A 19,836-nucleotide genomic window follows, 5' to 3' on the forward strand; every position below is an offset into this window, starting at 1 on the left:
CTGATATAGAAAGTTTATATAATGAAATTCAGTATCGCCTAACTACAATTAAATTAAAGAAGGCGAAAATAATTTCTTACTATCCACCACCTATTTTACTATAAAAAAATTTATACAATGTGTTCAACAATAAAGTTAACACAAAATATTTCTAACACATAACATTTATTTAATTCGGATTTTTTTTTATCTGTTAAAGGACTTGAATTTACACTTATTTTATATATATATATAAATATATAGGTACACTTAATTAATAAACAATAAAATATGGTTGACGCTTTTATGATAAAATATAACGTCTTCACTACTATAGTATTAGGGCTTTCAAAAAATTTTTTTTGGTTTCACGAAAAAAATGTGCTCCGGACCCCGAAAAATCTTCTATGGGCGTTGTCGATAATCTATAATAACTAACTGACAACTGGAAAGTATACATTGAATGTAGAGTCTTTTTCTTTTTATGCTTATCGTCGTTATTTAAAAAATTTTTTTTTTAAAAATGAAATTATTACTTGGGACTCAATTTACTAGTCCCAATATTCGCTTAATTTTTTGGGAATCATTTTACCGTTCTCACTTCTGAGTATCCCTTCGTTTTAAATACCACTTATTCTAGGTATGTAGGGAGATATTTATTTAGTTTTTACATTCTAACGGATTTCTTATTGGATGTATTATATATATTGTGTATTTCATGATGGTATCAGGAATAGGCGTGCGCACAGGAGCAGCAGGGTGTGCTCTTACTACCCCTGGATGGTTTAAATAGATTTTTTAAGGCTAAACAATCCAAACTGACCACAGTATAATTCTCAATAAAAAAATAAGTTGCTTATCTAAAAAGTGTATTCAATTAAAAAGTTAATCTTTACTGTGTTTAAATAGGTTATAAGTTATAAAAAAACATGGCCACTATAGGCTTCTATAATCATGTACTCGTATAGACCGTTTTTATAAAAAAAAAAAAAAAAAAATGGGCCGTTAAAAATATTCGATGCCCCTGACTTGAAACTCTACGCACGCCTATGGTTATTAAGTAATCAGGTAATCGTGGTAATCAGGTAGCATTAGGTATTTTAAAAATTCCATATATCTAAGAATATTTCATACAAATAATAGTAAATATGATTTATTTAATTTATAATTGATTTATATTATATAATTATAGATTGTAAATTATTGTGTTGTGTTTTAATTAAAAATATACTATATTATTAGGTGATTTATTCACAAATTATTCCATACACGCAGAAGAAATAAAATTATATCTAATATTTTATCATTATTGCTTATAATATAAACAAGAAATATTGTATTCAGCTGTTTCCAGCTAAAACAAATGATCAGAAATTTATATTTAAAGCAATATATATTTAAAAAAATAAATAATTAAATAATTAATAATTGTATTTTGCTCGTATATAAGAAGGTACTTCAAATATAAAAATTGATGAAAATGTTGTGTCGCGTTTTCCAGCGAATATTAATTCTAAAGAATCTTCCTCAAAAAATAGATTTTAAAAATACAGTATAACTCATTTAATTTAGATTTATTCGATTGTGTAAAAGTATTTTGTTTTACGTTTTTGAAGTGAATGTAAAAATATTCTAAAAACGATTTTGATTATAAAATCGTAAATTGTGTTGGTTTTTACGATCAAACAACATAAATTCTAATCAATTGAATTAATTAATAAACTAATATTAATTACTAATTGAGTATTATTAGATAAATTACTTATCTATAATAATATTCCCATTACCATACTTGTCAACAATGAAATTGATGAATTTTGAAAAAGTATAAACTTTTGAATTTTTAAAGTCAATTTTTCACTGAGAAAAACTATAAATCCTGTTGGAATACAAACGGTTAGTTCACATATAAAATGTAGTTATAAAAAATTGACAGTATACGTCATATTATGTTTTGTTAATTTGAAGACTACATTATTAGGTACATTTTTAATTCAAGAATCTGCATCTTTCACAGTCCTTAAATTTTTTAAATTTTTTTTGATTTGTTGAGCTTTATTACGATGACATATTTTGACGTATAGTTTTCAAATTTTAATTTGGAATTATACTATTTTATTTTGTCGTTATAGCGGCTCCTTGGCTACAGTTAAAATATTATGTAAACAATGACCATTGACAAAATATTTTTTTACGTAGTTCGTTGATTTAATTAATCTGTGGTTATGATAGTGAATATTAGTATAAAAAAAACAATGATGTAGATGATTGAATCTTTACTTGACTCTCATTGATTTATCATTGTTTTAAATGTTTTGTAAACGTCCATTCGTTCTAGATAAATTTAATTTAATTTTTCAAATGTTACTACTATCTTAAATTTAAATTTATGATTTCACACATTTATGGATACCTTACCTGTATTGTACGAGAAAACAATAAAATCACTTTGAAGTAGGAAACTGTAGTAATCTGTATAGGAACCCACGAAGCGCCTATCTTCTATTTGCTCACGTTCACTTACCTACGAATGTCATGCAACCGGATCGTTCCTATTTATATGGGATCCGTGGTGTTCAAAATTAATAAATAAATAGATTAACGGTAATCGAGTTGTAACTACTGACAATTTATCGTCAACTCGGTTAATCCAAACACGCGACTCATACGTAATCGCCGTATAATATATTTAAGTGCTTCGCGTCGTTTTTACGTCAAGTCGGAACGCAGTATACGGATTCGCTACGACCGTCAAAGCAACACCGATACTGTATAGTGTAAAGTATCTATATAGCCTTTTATTTTTGGTCCTCCTCCGTAGAAGACTTATAGTATTGAAAAAATGTCACAATAAAATCATAACGAGATCGTTAAACAACTGTATACTTTTTGTGCTTTATACTAAAAAACGTAGGTGCAAAACCGCGATTCAGCTCACTGCGTACGTGTGCAGGTACCGTGTTTGTACGGAAGCCACAGCGTTATTGTGGTGGGATATCGTGGAAGTAATTAATATCGTAGTAACGATTAGACGGCGATTATCGACTGCGGGTCTTACCGGATAACAATATTGTTTTTTTTTGCTTTTTGGCGGCTCTTAGTGTTTTCGTGGAAGTGTAAATTTTCCCGTCAACTACCAAAGGTTGGACCGCTGTGTGCGATAATGCACGCGTGCACAACGGTTTAAAATAATTGTGTACGTATTAATAATCTCATTCGTCAACAGAGGGGGGCTAAGGAGGCTATAACCTTTCCTATGGGCCGTGTTTATATGTATAATGACTATTTAATAGAATCAACGCTCGTTTTAATCAAAGGCTTATTGATGTTATGCCACTTGAAGGACTTATTCCGGCCAATTTAAATATGTATGACGATAAAAATATTATAAAAGCTGCTAAAATATACGTCCAAAATCTCCATGATGATACCTCATCTACAATCAGAGCTGACCTGTTCATATGGAGGCAACAATGGAGTCAAAATACTATCCCAAAACCGAATTCTGCTCTTGATTCACTCTCTCATCGCACCAATCTTCGACCTAACATTAAAATACTTTTACAATTATTCGCCACGTTACCAGTTACCTCTTTCACTCCGGAAAGAACGTTTTCAGCACTTAATCGCTTAAAAATTTTTTTAATAAGCACCATGTCGGAAAACAGACTGAATGGGTTAGCTATGGCTAATATAAATAAAAAAGAGCAATTCGATGAAAGTGAAATAATAACTGAATTTGACAGAAATTCGCCTAAGAGAATGCGGCTGTCAGAGTGGAGCAAGTGACTGAACACTGAAACCAAAATTATTATTATTACTATAAATTATATATTAATAAATATTTTTAAAACTATACTAAAATGCTTGAATCACGTTTAGAAACTCGGTGGTAGATGGTGGTGGGGGGGGGGGGTTTTGGGAGGAATTTCTCCTATCCTCTCTTCCCTTACTTATCCAAAAAAAATTGGTTAGCCCCCCCCCCCCCCATTTAAAAATCCTGGCTACGCCACTGTTCGTCAATATCAGCGGAGTACGCGTGCCGTCTAACGTTAACGCGTTTCGGTATGAAACAACAATAGCAATAAACTCGCACGTCGGCACGTCGTATAAATGTGATGGAACTTCTTCTACCGGCGGTCGTGGTATTTTCTAGGCGGGTGATGCGCAACAAAAGTTTTTGGACTCTCCGCGAGGCAACGCGAGCATTATTATGAACCGTACGCCGTTACCGTTACGGTCGCGGGGGGTTGCTCGCACACGCGTTCATCCCGTGTAACGCTCGTACATTATTATTTACGGATGTGTTCGCAAAGAGTTTTGCGTGCACGTAGGGCACGGCGGAAGAACGCGCGTGAACGGATACGTGCGCGCTCGCTCGCGACTGGGCGACGACCGTGTGTGAGCCCGGGCTCTGCGGCGGTTCCGGGTGAACGAAGAATATTATAATTAACGGATACCGTATGCAGCCGCCGGTGCTCTGGCTGTCGGGCGCGGTGCGGGCCTGGCGGAATACGAGATGAGACGACTTTAGAAATTAAAACAAAAGGGCACGCGTTATTAGCGCAGCGGCTCTCGCGGAAATCCAGAGCCCGCGCGCAATTGGTCTCGCGGGGAAAGTCGCGCTGGGGTTATGAATTCCTTTGCCTTTCCTCTCGCCGCCAGTAAGATAATGAATTTCGTTCGTCATAACTCCCATGTCGTATTCCCAGCGGCTCGGAGGTTACTTACAAACAGGCGGCGGCGGAGGAATCTCGCGTGCGGCCGCCCACCGTAATGAATAATACATGACTGTGGAATCTACACGAGTCCCCGGCACGTCTTATTATGCCGAAAGTTCGTTTGTGCAGCACGGCGCGGTTTTCAATATGCAAGAACTGTGCTCTGTGCTCTCTTTCCGGCCCACTCGCTGGGCGAACGACATAGAGAGAGAGAGAGAGAGAGAGAGAGACCGAAAAAGGATGGGAGAAAAAAAATTTACGATATTTTGTCTTCCGGTCCGTTTTCGAAATCTTGCGCGGTAAACGACGACGGGCTGCAACGTGTAGCGAACCCCAAACACGGTTAGCGTTTTTTATACCTTACTGGCCGAACCCCCGCACTTCGTAGCTCGTTAAAAATCCTACCACTTATATGTCTCAAGCTGTGCCGCTGAATTCGTTATTCGTGATTATGCTAGCAGTATATTTCTTATACTTATAGATAGATAACGGTTAAAATATATTACGTAATGATTTTTACAACGATTTAGTTTATCATTATGTAATTTTATTCGTTTTATCGAGAAAATTCGCACGCTTCAAGTATTCAATCGAATGGTTTTTTTCGAACTGCATTTAGATACACGATATTTTTTGTTCTTCCTTCTGGTGCGTACACAAATGAATCAGAAGGTTTTCCAGCGCGTGAGCATGCCACGTACAGCTGTGTATGTGAGATGCATGGATTTTCCAGATTCAGTCCATACACTTGTACCGATTGCTTTGTTGATGGTCGTTGCAAAGGCGAGTCGCACCGGAAACGAAAAAAAAACGAAACGCACGTGTCATGGAAACAAATAATAATAAAATAATAGCAAATGGATAATAATTTCTTCGGTACTAATTATTATTATTAATGAAACTACTCGTAATAGCAACCGTCTATAAACAAAAATTTCCATCGTAAATCTCAAAATGTCTGGTTGAGCACCTTCTGGGTTTGGGCCTATCACTTTTTAACTTAGCTCATCCTCTGCCCAAAGGTCTGATATACCTCTGTACCAAATTTCATCGCAATCAGTCCAGTCGCTTAGGAATGCATTAAGTACAAACAGAAATCTGTATTCTGTATAAGGTAGAAAGATTCCAATACATTAATTTGGTGCACTCGCAAAATAGGATACGCATTACCAAGAACAAAGAGGGTCGAAGGATAAAAAAAAAAAAACCATAATAAGTTTTTCTCGTTTTTCGCTGAACAGTGTATTTTACGTTAATAGCCGAACACCACGTGGATTTCAGTAATTTATTATCAATAACATAATGCCACCCCACACGTCATTACCCGAACTCGTGCGAATACAAGTAGAGAATCCAGTATATCACGTGCTAGTAACACAGCGCTAGACCGGCCTTTCACCATTGCAAGACCGTTGCTGGCCGCGAGTACTTGATAATTTTACCAGTGCTTTTAAGCAATCATTAGCTATTTTTCATTTGAATCATTATGTTCCGAGCTTTAACAAACAATCGTGACTCATAATTATTACGAGACACGAGCGCTCTGTTTGCCGACTACCTCGACACTCAGATTCGTCTTCAAACGTGCTGCGTCGTGTAAACAACAATAATAATGCACTGCAAAGGGATGGAAAACAGAACAAAACACACTTGTCACGCTTAAAGGTTACACAATAATATATTATGCATAACATAGTTTAGTATTGCACATCGTTTACGGATCACAAGACCGACGTAAGTATAATTAATGTATAGTGGGTTCAATGTGGTATAACTGTACGGTAATAAAATGGTAATCGTTATGGCGAAAAATGTTAATCGTTATGTTACGCAAACGATCGATAATCATCTAACAAGGGCCTTAATTTTAAATCGCGTACGTGCACCGTTCGGTAACCGTTACCGGGATTCGAACGCCGCCCGTTCGCGACCGCGTTCCCGTACGCGGCGCCGTATCAGTAAGGTCTCCACACGGCCGAGTGGTCGGCCGCGGCCACCGCCTGCTGCGTGGGCCGCTGGGCTACGGTGGCTAGGTGCTCGTCGCCGTCGCCGGGTTGGTGATAGTGGTGATGGTGGTGATGGTGCCGGGTGGTGTGGCCGGCCGCGGACGCGTGGTACAACTGCGAGTACAGTTGCAGGGACGCCGGTATCATGGTCGGATGACCACCACCGTGGTAACCACTACCGCCCACATGCTCGTAACCATGCGACTGGCCGATGGCCATCATGTCGTCCGCGGAGCCGACGGGCCCGGTGGGCGAGTCCGGCGCCGACGAGTCGGTGGACCGCGGGCCCGACGACGTGGACGGGTGCAGGTCTGACGGCGGCGGCGCCATCACCTGGTCATTTCCTGCTGATTGCTGCTGCTGCTGCTGATAACCCCTAGCCGTCGAGAACCCGGTCCTGTTGTCTTGTTGCTGCTGGTGGCAGTTGGACGATGACGACAGCAACAATTGCTGTTCCAGGTCACCGCTGTTCGCCGTCGTGCCGCTGGTGTCCGAGAACGATGGCATCACTAACGCATCGGGTTCAAGAGAGGGTAAAATGTTAGTAAATATCAAAAAAAAAAAAAAAACAGTATTACGATTCAAACGTAGTTCGAACTATACTAGTGGTTTATGGACAAGTGATTTAATAACGACTGAACGCGAATGATACGATCATTTTTAGTCCGTTCGGCAAAAAAGATTTGATAAACACGATTCTGAAGACGTTTTTAACTGTTTTCGTTTAAGCAGCTCCCCTCGAAATGTTATTTAAACCAGAACCGTACGTAACGCTAAGGTTTGGCACCTTTAAGCTACCAACTCATTAGTAGGTATGTTTCACCTGCTACTTGGCCAAACCACTAATATAATGAGAACAAAAATGTAGTATGTACTGTACGACACACTAATTATTGTTACATTATTTCTAATAACAAAAACTAATCGCATACTCCAGTGCGGATGGACAATAGACTATGCTATTGGCGACCACACGGTATTTCGTATTTCCCGCAGGGAATAAAGTCCACCGCCGGAGCCGGAACATTTTCCGACGGCCGTGTCGCGAACCGCGGTAATGATTCGACCAAGTCTGTAGCTTACGAACGATAAGAATCGACCGATCAAAATATCACCACAGATATGTACAGACGATAACTTTATTGAAACTTCGTCGTCGGCACGCATTAAACACGTCTTTAGTAATTTAGTAGATTTCCCACGCACTGATGTATAACGGTGTGGGCCTGAAGCGTTGGCCCCGCGTGAAATTTCGAAATCAGCGCATCGAATCCATTCACGTCCCTTTCGCGATCGTGCCCTATCCCAAAATCGATTTTCAATTTTTCTTCGTCGAGAACCCTGTACGCGCGCGTTATCTATAATTTCTGTTCGTGGGTTTATCGGTAACGGTGGTGAACTTGGGATCCCATACGTCCCGTATTTTACGGGATTGTCCTGTATTTTAATAAAGTGCCCCGACATCCTGACACAAGTATAAAAATAAAATTTTTGTCCCATATTTTGTATAATCCATTTCGTATGTACCTTATTTTAAAAATTAATTTTTTTCAGTATCATAAAGCTTTTTAAATGTATTATTTTGTATTACTGATAAACCATAATATCTAAATCAAACGATAATAATATTTAATTATAAAAAAAAAAAAAATCTAAAAAAAAATACCTAAGTCACCTAATTATTTGTTTTGGATTTTAATTAAAATTTATACTTGTTTGAAGTATCAAATATTGTGCTTAATTTTATTTTATAGTACATTTAGTAACTGTAAGGAAAATGAAATAGTTACATCGAGACCAAATGTAATTTTAGCTCCCAAATGCCTACAAAGAATTTGTTCAACAAACATCACATGTTTAATTTTGTAATATGTTAATTGCTAACATAAGTCCCCTCACCCACTCCCCAAATCAACACAAATGTGAATTTCAAAAATAGGTATGATTTAAAATGTCCCGTATTTTTGAAAAATACATCTGGGATCCCTATGGTGGACCTGGTGGGCAACCGCGGGCTCCGTCTACAGGGTACGCGGTTTATTTATTCCATCTTCTCGCGCGTTCAACGGTGCGCTCGTTGCTGCTGCAACCGATCATTTTAACTTCGATTAAAGTCGATTAAAACGAAAACGGAAAAAGTCGCTCGTCGTCGTGCTGCGATCTGCGATCGTGGAAATCTTTCGCGCGCGACAACATTTTACCGCGTTTCGGCATCACTTACCGGCGACGGTGGTCAGCGCGTTGGCCGAGCAGTTGGGGAACAGATCGTGATGGTGGCCGGCAGCGGTCAGCGAGGTGTGCAGTTCCGACGTCGTGGCCGCCGCGGTGCCGGTGAATCCGGTGGCGGTTAGTGCGGGCGGGGTGAAGTTCGTGCAACCGCCCCCTCCCGGCCACGTGGAGTACGCGGTGGAATGCGAGTATCCCCACGAATGGTGCGGCGCGAACTGGCCCATGTCTGTCGAACACACAACAACCGTTGTCAAAAAAAAAAAAAAAACCGTATCGAAACACATAACACGTCGACGGACGTTTTGTCGCCGCAACAGTGTTACACACCGCTCATACGGCGTTTGTCAATTTATTATGTCTCTGATCAGAGTTTTAATTTACGTTTGCAACAAAACCTTTTTGCGACATTGAACGTGTACTCGATTTTTCACGTCGAACCCGAGAAGAGACGCAAATGTTTAAAAGAGTTAATGAAAATTGAAAACCGTACACGTTTCTAATGCTTGGTTCAAAAAACGTACGACCCCATTGAACGTTTTTCGAATATTTAGAAATTTGTTTTTTCGAATATTTATCAAACATATCTATGCTGTGCGGGCGGTCCAACACGAGAGTAGAACTGCGCTAAGACCCGAAACCTCACCGCCAGTGGCGTGCCGAGATAAAAATGTTTTTAATGCCAATTGCAAAGTCTAGTTTACCACCCACCCACCCATCCATATTTAAATTCATCTCATTCAGAACTCATACATCAATATTTCTCTACCTAAATATATACGATAATTATGTGATTTACATATTATTATCCAACAACCACCCACCCCTTTTTAACTTGATCATCATTTAGACCTATATTCGGCACGCCACTGCACACCGAAGTTTTCCGATGGATTTCGTTTGCATAGCAAGTTGCCAGTTCCCACCCTCTTGTCGAACCATAAATCCGTACAAACGTATGGTAATTATTTAACATCCGGCTATAGTAGGAACCTCAATAACATCGCGGACATATATAAAATTGAATGTTACGTGCAGAATGCGAAACGTCACACGGATGTATTGGTACGCATCCACTAAGGGCAAACGAGTGAAACGTACCGTTTCCCTAACGACGACGATTCGGTTGTCGCAGCAAATCCGTAGAAAAATCATAATCAAAATCGCTGCATCGACCGAATCCGTTTTTATCGAATACGATTCACACAAAATTATTTTGAATACAATACTGCCATGGATTTACCGTGACAACCATATCGTTGTTGGGGAAACGGTACGTTTTATTCGTTCGTGATTTGTGTGTCGGACACATCCGGTGCAGAGAGAGAGCGTGGACGGTCTTTGTTTTTATCGTTGCCGAACGTATTAATAGGACCGTACGATTGAAAAACGTACAATAACAGTGTGCAGCGCAAGAGCTGTTTTAATTTTTTTTTTTTTTTACGAAATCCTGCTCCGGCAGTATCCATGATTTCCCAAAACGTGTTTACCAATGTTTACCAGCTTATCCATCGTCACGAGCTAAAGAGCAGCAGCGATACATAGTGTTTAATGATTATAATAAACAAAAATTTTGCTTCCGTAGTGCTCCGTTGAATACGTTGAATAACGTCCAAATCGGTTTTGTGAACATTATACTGATCGGATCGGTTTGCAAATAATAATGGTATTTTATTTTTTTTTAATAAAAAAAAAAAAATAACACGCATAATGCCGTTCTGAAGATAATGTGCGTCGACATACGTTAAAAATAAGGAGTGTTTCCACGAATCGTTTAAACCAGTTATTTGATTTTCGAACGATACATTTAAAAGATAAAGGGATGAAAATACGAACTTTACAAACTACGATTGTCATTTAGCCTCCTAAAATAAAATTAGAGGAAGAAAAAAAAAAATCGGAAAACACGAAATCGGTATTCACGTACACATTCGCTATCGAGAAAACTCTCAGGATCAGCCATCGCACGTACAAATGTACCTACACAGCCGTGTGCGAGACGTCAAATAATTTTAATAGACCGTGTAAGTCGCAATTTTATTACGATTCAGGCGAAAATCATTCTTTATGCAGTATAGAAATAATCCGTGTGGGGTGGACAAACATGTTCTATTTGCAAGCACTCGGTTCGAACGACGACAATAATTGCAGCACGAAGATAAATGCGTTTCGATCGTTTTTACTGCGCTGCACGACCGAATTACATCTTCTTACGCGTGTAAATATATGTAACCTAACATCAAGACGATATGCCACTGCAGGACGCATTCGTTTCGTTGGCGACTACAAAGCGCTGCGCCCCCACGTATTACATTGTACTTTTAACATCTACCACCCCGTTTACGCACTTCATCGCTCACGCGCAATCCATTCACTCCGGTAGGGTGCACGACGATTATCGTAAATACGGATTTGGACATTCCGCAGCAAATGCATTAACTGTGTCCACGGCCTAATGATTTTAGCACCGTTTCGGACAACCGTAACGATTTTCTCGATTCATTCATCACATCACACGTAGTTCTCTCCACACGGGTGCGCGGCCCATCCGATTGTGTGCCGTGCGTGTGGCCGCACACTTATCGACGTAAACTACCGATTCTTATCCGGCAAATCGCTTCTCCTCTATTGGTAATGTTTATCGTGTTAAAACATGTTTATCATATTATATTCTACGACGAGATTTTTGTAATTATTATTAATAGTTATATCTAAAGTACGGATTTTGAAGACATTTTATTTTATTTTTTCTATTGTCAGCTACAAATTCGATTTATACTACTTGGAATAAAATGCACAATATTTTATTTTGCTTCTTTTTTTTCCTTTTTTCCGCGTTTTTTGTAAATTAATGCTTTTCGGAAATTTTTTTTTTTTTGTTTTTAAGTTCTATACATATATTTTTTTAAATGCATTCTAAATAAACATATTTGTGATTTATTTATTTTTATAATATATAATGTGTACTAAATCATGTTCAATCATTTATTGATAATCTTTCTCCGTGTGTTCAATTTACACGTACTGAATAGTATTTAATAGATTCATTTTTCTTGAAACGACAATAAACATTAAAACATGCTCTTGCTCAAGAAGTTTTCTACTCAGAATTACAGTTTAGTTTTCGTTGTTACACCGTATATTAATCATTTCCAAAATGCCGAAAATTAATAATTTTTTTTTTTTCAAACCCATTTTCAATGATTTTTTTTAAGGGCTTTCTTTAGTTTTTATTACTTTAAAACCCGTATTATAGTTATAGCTAATGCAAGTTTTAAAAAGAATGAAAGCGTATAGGTACATGGTTAGGAATATTGGCTACTGCAACAGTTTAGTGCAAATGCAGATAATTTTTTCCTTATCCTGGTCACATGGATGGGTTCGTTTATTTTATGAAAGCCAGTATGTTTTTATTAAAATGGTTATCATAACTATACGAATTCACTACATTTCTAATACATGTAATAAATCGGAAATGAACCGTAACCTAAACAAGTCAAATTGCTATTTAGCTTCAAGGCAAAAATGTATGCAGGATAGTCGAATACAGTAAAATAAAGTAACAGTAAGCGTTTATGTCAAAGCGGAAACAAGAACTATGTATCATGTACAGTGTATGCAGTGTACACGGTACAATTAATCGCGAAGTATTGACGTCCCTATTAGCCGTGATGTTAACGAAAACGGAAAAAAAAAAACATTGTTACAGGTATCGTCGTTGGTAATAGATTACAAAAACTTTTTGGTAACGTGTTCGGTGTAAGACCGGTGTACGACGCAACGCATTAATACGCTTGCATAGACGGACGGGGCTGAGTACGATATGATATGCGCGTACCGTTACTGTTGTTGCTCGGGTACCTATGCGATGCGGTCGCGTCGGAGCGAATATTACGTAAACCATTATCGTGAAAAGGGAAAAAAGAAAGATCGAAAAGATTACGCCACGAGTAACACGATATTTTTGATCCGCAACAGTAATTTGTCATCGTTTCAAAGGAACATATACCCCTGGGAACCGCATCCCTCTGGCGTGCATTGTACCCGGAGCACCTCGCGCCCAATACCTGCTGTTATTAGCCGGCGACGGGTTCGAAACGAAAAAAAAACCCAATGGGAAAAACATCGGTTTTCGCCGGTTTTCCACGATCTCCGGGCAACGATAACTCGCGCCACCCATATAAGCACGATAAGAGTATGCACGCATTTTTCGCTATTTTCGACCCCCTTAAACGGTCGATTCGTACTGATTAATCTTGACGCACAAGGTACGGACCAAACTCCTTACCGCAAACACATATTCAACGATGTTCACGGTTCGAATTCTACAGCAGTACCTCATCGCGAAAACTCACTTTGACAGTTCGTCATGGCCGGCATCCGAAACGCCAACGGATCCGCGGTTCTGTGCAACGGGTCCAGCGGGTTAGCGAAGTGAGTCGACAAGAACGGCCGTTGGCCGAACGCGAACGCGTGAAACTGTTGCTGTTGTCCTGCAAGCAAAACGAATACACACGCAGTGGTAAATCATCAAAATCACATCAATAATAATGATAATATATAGGTGTGATATGCTAACAAATACATTTTTGACAAAAAAAAATCGAAATGTTCTAAACTGGATTTAATTCGATTAAAAAAATATATAAATACGAATCGTAATAGGACCGTGAGATCGCGCGTAACTGCCTGCCAACGGATTATAGTAATATGAACTGCAGTACAATAATATCAAATAGTGATTACACAAGCGCACACGTTTTTGCAGCTTATCTCCGTCGTTCATTCATGCGTTTGGAATGTCTTCAAAGGCAGAGTACAAAAATTATAATTGTTACTTTACCCGATGTACAGCTGTTATTAATAATCGCAAACAACTTCAAACGACCGTCTGCACGAAACAAACGAGATAGGGTAGCGTAAATAATACGTGGTGTGTACGGTATAAGTATACCTAACCGGGTATATGTGGCAAAGTTATTCCATATACTTTTAGCGTAATAAATTAAAATGTTTATTCTGTACACATAACTTTATCTTAACCGGTTATAAACTTAAAGCTCTTATCGGTAATCATTTGAATTTTCATTTCAACATCGATTTCTGTTTAAAAGAAATTTCACTTGGCTAAATTGTTTCTTTTATAGTCAATGTTGTTATGTTGTTGAGTGGTGAGCTGTTAATTTAATGAAAAAATTATTTTAATTATTTATTAGTAAGAAAGATTGTTCTTTTATTTATTGTATGTATATTATACATATGATAGAACAATTAATCTAATAACAGTTGTATGTTTACTAATACAAATTTAAATATATACTAAAATTGTTAAAGGTTTACAACGGGCGTCGTTCATAACCGTACACTTTCAAAAACAGGTCATCGCTCAAAACCGCACACTTTTATATCTTAATCTCACATATTTTTGCCACATTAAACCGTTCAATACCGCACAAATTTATATGTATATATATAAATATCAATTACGTATACATTCATCTAAAATAACATTAGTGCACCTCGAGACTGAGCGGGGTCACTCGCTCGCTCGGACAGTTAAAAACGAAAATATCCCCCGATTTGCTATATAACATCACCCAAGCAGGTCCCAGGATAAAAAAAGATTTTGTGTGGGACTCATATGAAACCGGTAACGTGAACTGTACATGCAAAGTGTGCAGAGAGAAAGGAACTGTTAACCAAATATGTCCGGTTTTGAACTACTGACCTTTCAAATTTCCCTTTTTAACAATAGAATAAATATGTGTGGTATTGAACGGTAAGTATGCGGTTTTGATGACCGTCGTTTACAACAACCACAATTTACTGGCATACTAGTATTTGAGATGTTCTCTCAGAAAGTTTGACTTCTGGGTGAAAACCCAAATCAATTTTTTTTCCAACACAAAAATGTAATTATCTTTGATCTTTATCTAGATTGATTTAAATTTAGTTACATTTTATCTTTATCCAAAGAAAGAAGTGTTTGTCTAATCCCAACACCGTTTGCATATTATGACAATAATTTGTAGCTAATACATTAGATATACCTGTACATATTATAATCGCACGTCCACGTAATATACTAAAAAATATAAAACAGCTTATAACAACGCTGGTATGTATAAGTTATAAGTTCTGAATTGTTTAGTACACTGTTCGTGCGTGCTTGAAATAATCGTTAATGATAAATCTTACGAGCATAACGTGCTTCTGATAAAAAGTTTTTTAAGAATAATATTTTAATCCGTAAACGCAGTAAGTACATTGTAACGAATAATTCATTTGGAGTATTCCTCGGTACGCGCACACTTTACATGTTGGCCGTTAGAAGAACACCGAAAACCGGCCGCGTTCAATAGGACGTGTACGTGACGGTCGGTCACCGAGTAGGATTTAATATATTATCGGTACGAACTGATGATGTCATTGACTGCGGTTTGGGATTACGCCACAGCATCCAACGCCTTTTCCTGCACGTGTACTACACTATACATTATATTCCGGGGTTGTCCGAAACCACAGACATTTCGTTGTAGTGTACGATGCAACGGCAATATAAGTCCGCCGTACAATACGTGTCCGTTGTGTGTACGCGACCGTGATACGGATCGGAATCGTACTCAATCGAACGCTGCTGCGGCGGTATCGTGACAAATGTCGTGTGCAGGTAGCAAGTCGAACCCAGTGGTGGATCTGATCTGAGAAACAATCCGTGTAAGGTTCACCTCCTACACCCTGCTTCGCATCATCTTTTTTTTTTTTTTTTTATAAATTGATCCGGGGAAAAAATAATTGTCCGGGAAACAATGCTCTTCGATGCTACTTCGCATGTAGTAATGACTACCGGTGCCGTGGAAACGAAATTTGTTTCGCCCGGGGCGAAACTTCGAAATGCGCACATATGTATTTTTATTTTAAAAACATTACGATTACAAGATGTTGTCATTGACGATTGCTTCGGTTAATAAGAAAGACGTTGCAGTTTTCGCTAATTAAATATGCCAACATTGACGGTTGTAATTTCTAACATAAAATGCAAATTTTTCATTTTTGCGGTTTACCAGGAACTGCGCCCGGAAACGTAGGCGCCTCTTCCCCCTGGCTACGGCTCTGATAATAACCGTATAAAAATGGTAACTTGTTACGAGATCAACGGTAACGGAGCGGCGAGAGTACGGCTTGTAAATATTCTCTACTCATCTCCAGCGTTCCGTTGCTTTGTAATCGAAAAAGTTCTTTAATTATCGGCGGTAAAGATAAACATTATCGTCACACAGAAATACGATATCGGCCGGTGGGATCTGCTGAAGGTGTTGCTTTTAAACACGAGCAGTCATAACCAGTGACGTAGCCAAGGGGATTAATGGGTTATAACCTCCCTTCCAGAAATGTCTCTTTTTATTTTTTTGTAAGGTAATACAATCGTTTTAAGACATAGGTATAGCGTTGTATCATATCATCATCAATTTCCACAGTTTCAGCAAACGAAGCGATGACAAATTTTATACGAGTATTTTAACATATGTTTAATGAACTTATTAAAATGAAAAATTTAGTACTTAATTAAAAGAAAGAATTGAAAATTTAACCCCAAAAAAAAAAAATTAATATTTTTTCGGCTACGCCACTGGCCATAACTATACGATGGCAACCCCGCTCCCGCTCCCATCGCATATTCGAACGTGTTTCGACTTACGCAAAAAAAAACCCGAAGAAACGCGTAAGAGTGCGTACGTTATCGTATGCCAGGGGTGGGCAACTGGCTGTCCGCGAGCCTTTTTTATCTGGCCAGTGCTATATTTTAAAATTATTTCATACAATTTTTAATTTTATCGTCTACACTCTATCTCATCGATATAACAATTGTTATCTGGTATTATCAAACATCGTTAAATGTCCAAATATCATTTGCATGTATAGCTTTCAATCGTAGCTGTTTCTACTGCCCTAAATTAGTTTCTTCGTATCATTCGTGTGCGTTGAATGTATCATATCCGTGTACACGAATGGTAATTAAAATATATACCTAACCTAACCTTTTTCTTTATATGTGTTTTACGCTCCGGCCCGCTAGATCTTGATTTTCTAAAAATTGGCCCTCTCTAGTAACTCCGTGAGTTGCTCGTCCCTGCCTGTCGTTCCGGAGCGATTGGGCGCGTCGGTCCTGGACCGATTTCTCGTGCTCGAACGGAGTCCGGGCGCGAAAAAGTTCGAACGCGCTTTATCGGCGGCCAACCGTCCAAAGTGGAAACTGCGATTAATGGGGCCCGCGACAGCTGCGCGGGCAGCACGTGTGCGGTTATCCCACCGCACACGCCCTCGGCCGCCGCGCGCTTCCCACGGGATAATAAACGACGGCCGTCTCGGCTTTCCCGGGAGTCATTATTAAACGCGCGCGGCGAACGTCCGAAGTTCACACACTACCGATTTGTCGTCGTGTCCTTTCCGCCCGTCCGCGCGCAGCTTCGATCCGAATAAGTACGCCACACGTATGTGTGTGCGACGTACACACGCAGGGCCATATTCAGTGCGGGATCAGGGGCGCAATTCTAAGAGGGAAGCAGATTTCAAAGCTGCTTATGTAATATTTCTCACGAAATATTTGAAAAATATGTGGTATAAACAATTTCATTTGATAATGTTTTTGCCTCCATAAAAACGAGAAAAGTATCGTTGTAATATTGAAATTGAAATTGAAATTGAAAATCGTCCAACACAATTGAAAAACAAAAACATTTGAAAAAAAATGACATGTTTTCATAACGCATTTGATTGTTCATATTTTAAAGTAATACAAATAGTTGTCGAAGTTTGTTACTAATTATTGCCTTGTATACTATATCATTTTATATGTGCTTTGTGTGTCTCAAATGATTTTTTGTAAAAAAAATGCAAATTTCCCAATGAATGGGGGGGGGGATTACAGAGATTCGCTAGGGGCGCCATCAGACCTCAATAAATGGGCCCTGTACACAGCGTTCGTAACACGTACCGTGTTTACACCCGAACGCGACGAAAAGGATGCCGCCGCCGGCACTATTATTATTATCGTCGCCGTGAAACGGAAATTTTATTACATTTTTAGTTTTTCCCGCGTGCGCGTCAGAGTGTTTTCTTCCGAACACAGTCGTGTCGTTTAAAGAGACACCGCGCGCATAAACAAACGGCTTTCATCTTGCCGGCGCGCCGGCCAAAGGGACCGGGGTCGTAAAAATAACGCCGTGGCGTGGCGACCCTCGTAAAAAACACAAGTTTAACCTCAAAAAGAAGAGAGAGAGAAAACCGATCGTTCTCCGGTCGCATTCGTTACGAAACGCACAAAGAGAGAACGCAACGTTACAAGCGGCCGGCAGACGTAAATAACGAGTTGGCGCTGTTGCGGCCGGGCCGTGTATGGTATCATGTGATATATTTATATACGTGTACGACCGTTTTCGGGACAGGGCAATGAACATTTATAAATAATATCTGGGTTTCAACCGAGTGTGTTCAAAAACACTCGAACTTAACCACATTTTCATATCGTTTGATCACCATATGATAATCCGCGTACGGATTCAAATGTTTCGTATTGTGAAATACTGATAATTGTTATTTGCATGTTGACATTTAAATACGCTCCAGACTTTGCAAATGCGTACTGATTAGACTCGTGCTCGAATAACGTGTTATGAACAATTCCCAACATTACACTTATCTCATTATCTTCTATTTTTTTATGAAAATTTATCGCTAACATCTTTCGAGTTTACGATTTTCGTACTTCAATAGAAATATATCTGAGCGCACGGTAGTGCGCCGGCCAAGTTCCAGCAATGCTAGTGTATCATTACACGAACCTATTCGCCCGGTTATTCTAACCCATATATCTCTGTTTCCTCTAGAGATTAATTTTTGAAATTTAAAAAAATCTCGAGTAGCTTAGGACGCTGTAAGAAAATGAGCCCTTAATATTGTACCATTTCAAAACGGGAGGATTTCAAAATTTGAAATTTTGATACCGACTCTCACTTACTGATCATCAAAATTATAAGACACTTCCCTTGTAGGTAGAAACGTGAAATTTAGCGCAAACGTAGGTTTTACAGTGTAACTAAAGAGAAAAATCTAAAAATTGAATTTTTTTCAAAATTAATGCCGCTTTAGAGAGTGTATTTCTAAACGTATGAAGTGGCGCGCTTAGCACGCATAAACGTTTTCTTCTAACAGCGTTATAATATGATAATAAGAAATTGTTTGTTGTTAACTTATATATATATATATTTATAAAACAAAATAATTTTTTCATAAATTTATTTTATTCAACTACAAAATATAATATAATTATTCAAATACAGAATATTTTGATAATATTCGTCGGTATACGGACGATAATTTTACGTGGTAATGTCATAAGAAAACATTGATGAAAAGTTTAATGTTCTTATGAATTGAATGAAATTATTAGTTAAGTTCGAAATCATCATCCGAGCTTATGTGCACCGACATCAATGCCCCATTTGCTTAGCTTATGCCATTACCATCCATAAGAGTCAGGGATTAAGTTTGCCAAATGCTTTGTTAAATGTTGGCAACTCAACATTCTCGTGTGGTGAAGCATACGTGGCCCTCTCTAGGGTGACGAGCCTTCAAGGAGTTCACTTAATTAATTTTGATCCTTGTCAGGTGAAAGTCAATGATAGTGCCATTGTTGAATACAACCGTCTAGGAACTTTATGTAAGCCAGACTTACAGATATTCTATATAAAAAGTATCGAGGACGATAAATAGAAGACCGTACTTGGCTATCATTGCCTGGTATTGACAACGCTCAAGAATCCAATTTCTCAGCTTCTCAACAGAAACCCAAACGGTTTTAAAATGAGAAAATCTACGACACATAAAAAAAAAATTTAAAAAAA

At 38.4% G+C, this 19,836-nt stretch overlaps 1 protein-coding gene across 1 annotated transcript in view; it reads right to left on the reverse strand.

The window, feature by feature from the left end:
- Window positions 1–6,358: 6,358 nt before the first annotated feature.
- Window positions 6,359–19,836, reverse strand: part of LOC112679691 (runt-related transcription factor 1-like) — a 31,380-nt gene continuing 17,902 nt past the window's right edge. The window contains exons 4-6 of the mRNA XM_025549587.1: window positions 13,288–13,425; window positions 8,928–9,161; window positions 6,359–7,215 (exon numbers count right to left, since the gene is read on the reverse strand). Coding sequence (XP_025405372.1) covers window positions 6,656–7,215; window positions 8,928–9,161; window positions 13,288–13,425 — 932 coding nt within the window. The 3' untranslated portion in view covers window positions 6,359–6,655. The remainder of the gene's footprint in view (window positions 7,216–8,927; window positions 9,162–13,287; window positions 13,426–19,836) is intronic.

The sequence above is a fragment of the Sipha flava genome, unplaced genomic scaffold (genome assembly GCF_003268045.1).
Source record: "Sipha flava isolate LNK unplaced genomic scaffold, YSA_version1 166_pilon_pilon, whole genome shotgun sequence".
Classification (NCBI taxonomy): Eukaryota; Metazoa; Arthropoda; class Insecta; order Hemiptera; family Aphididae; genus Sipha; species Sipha flava.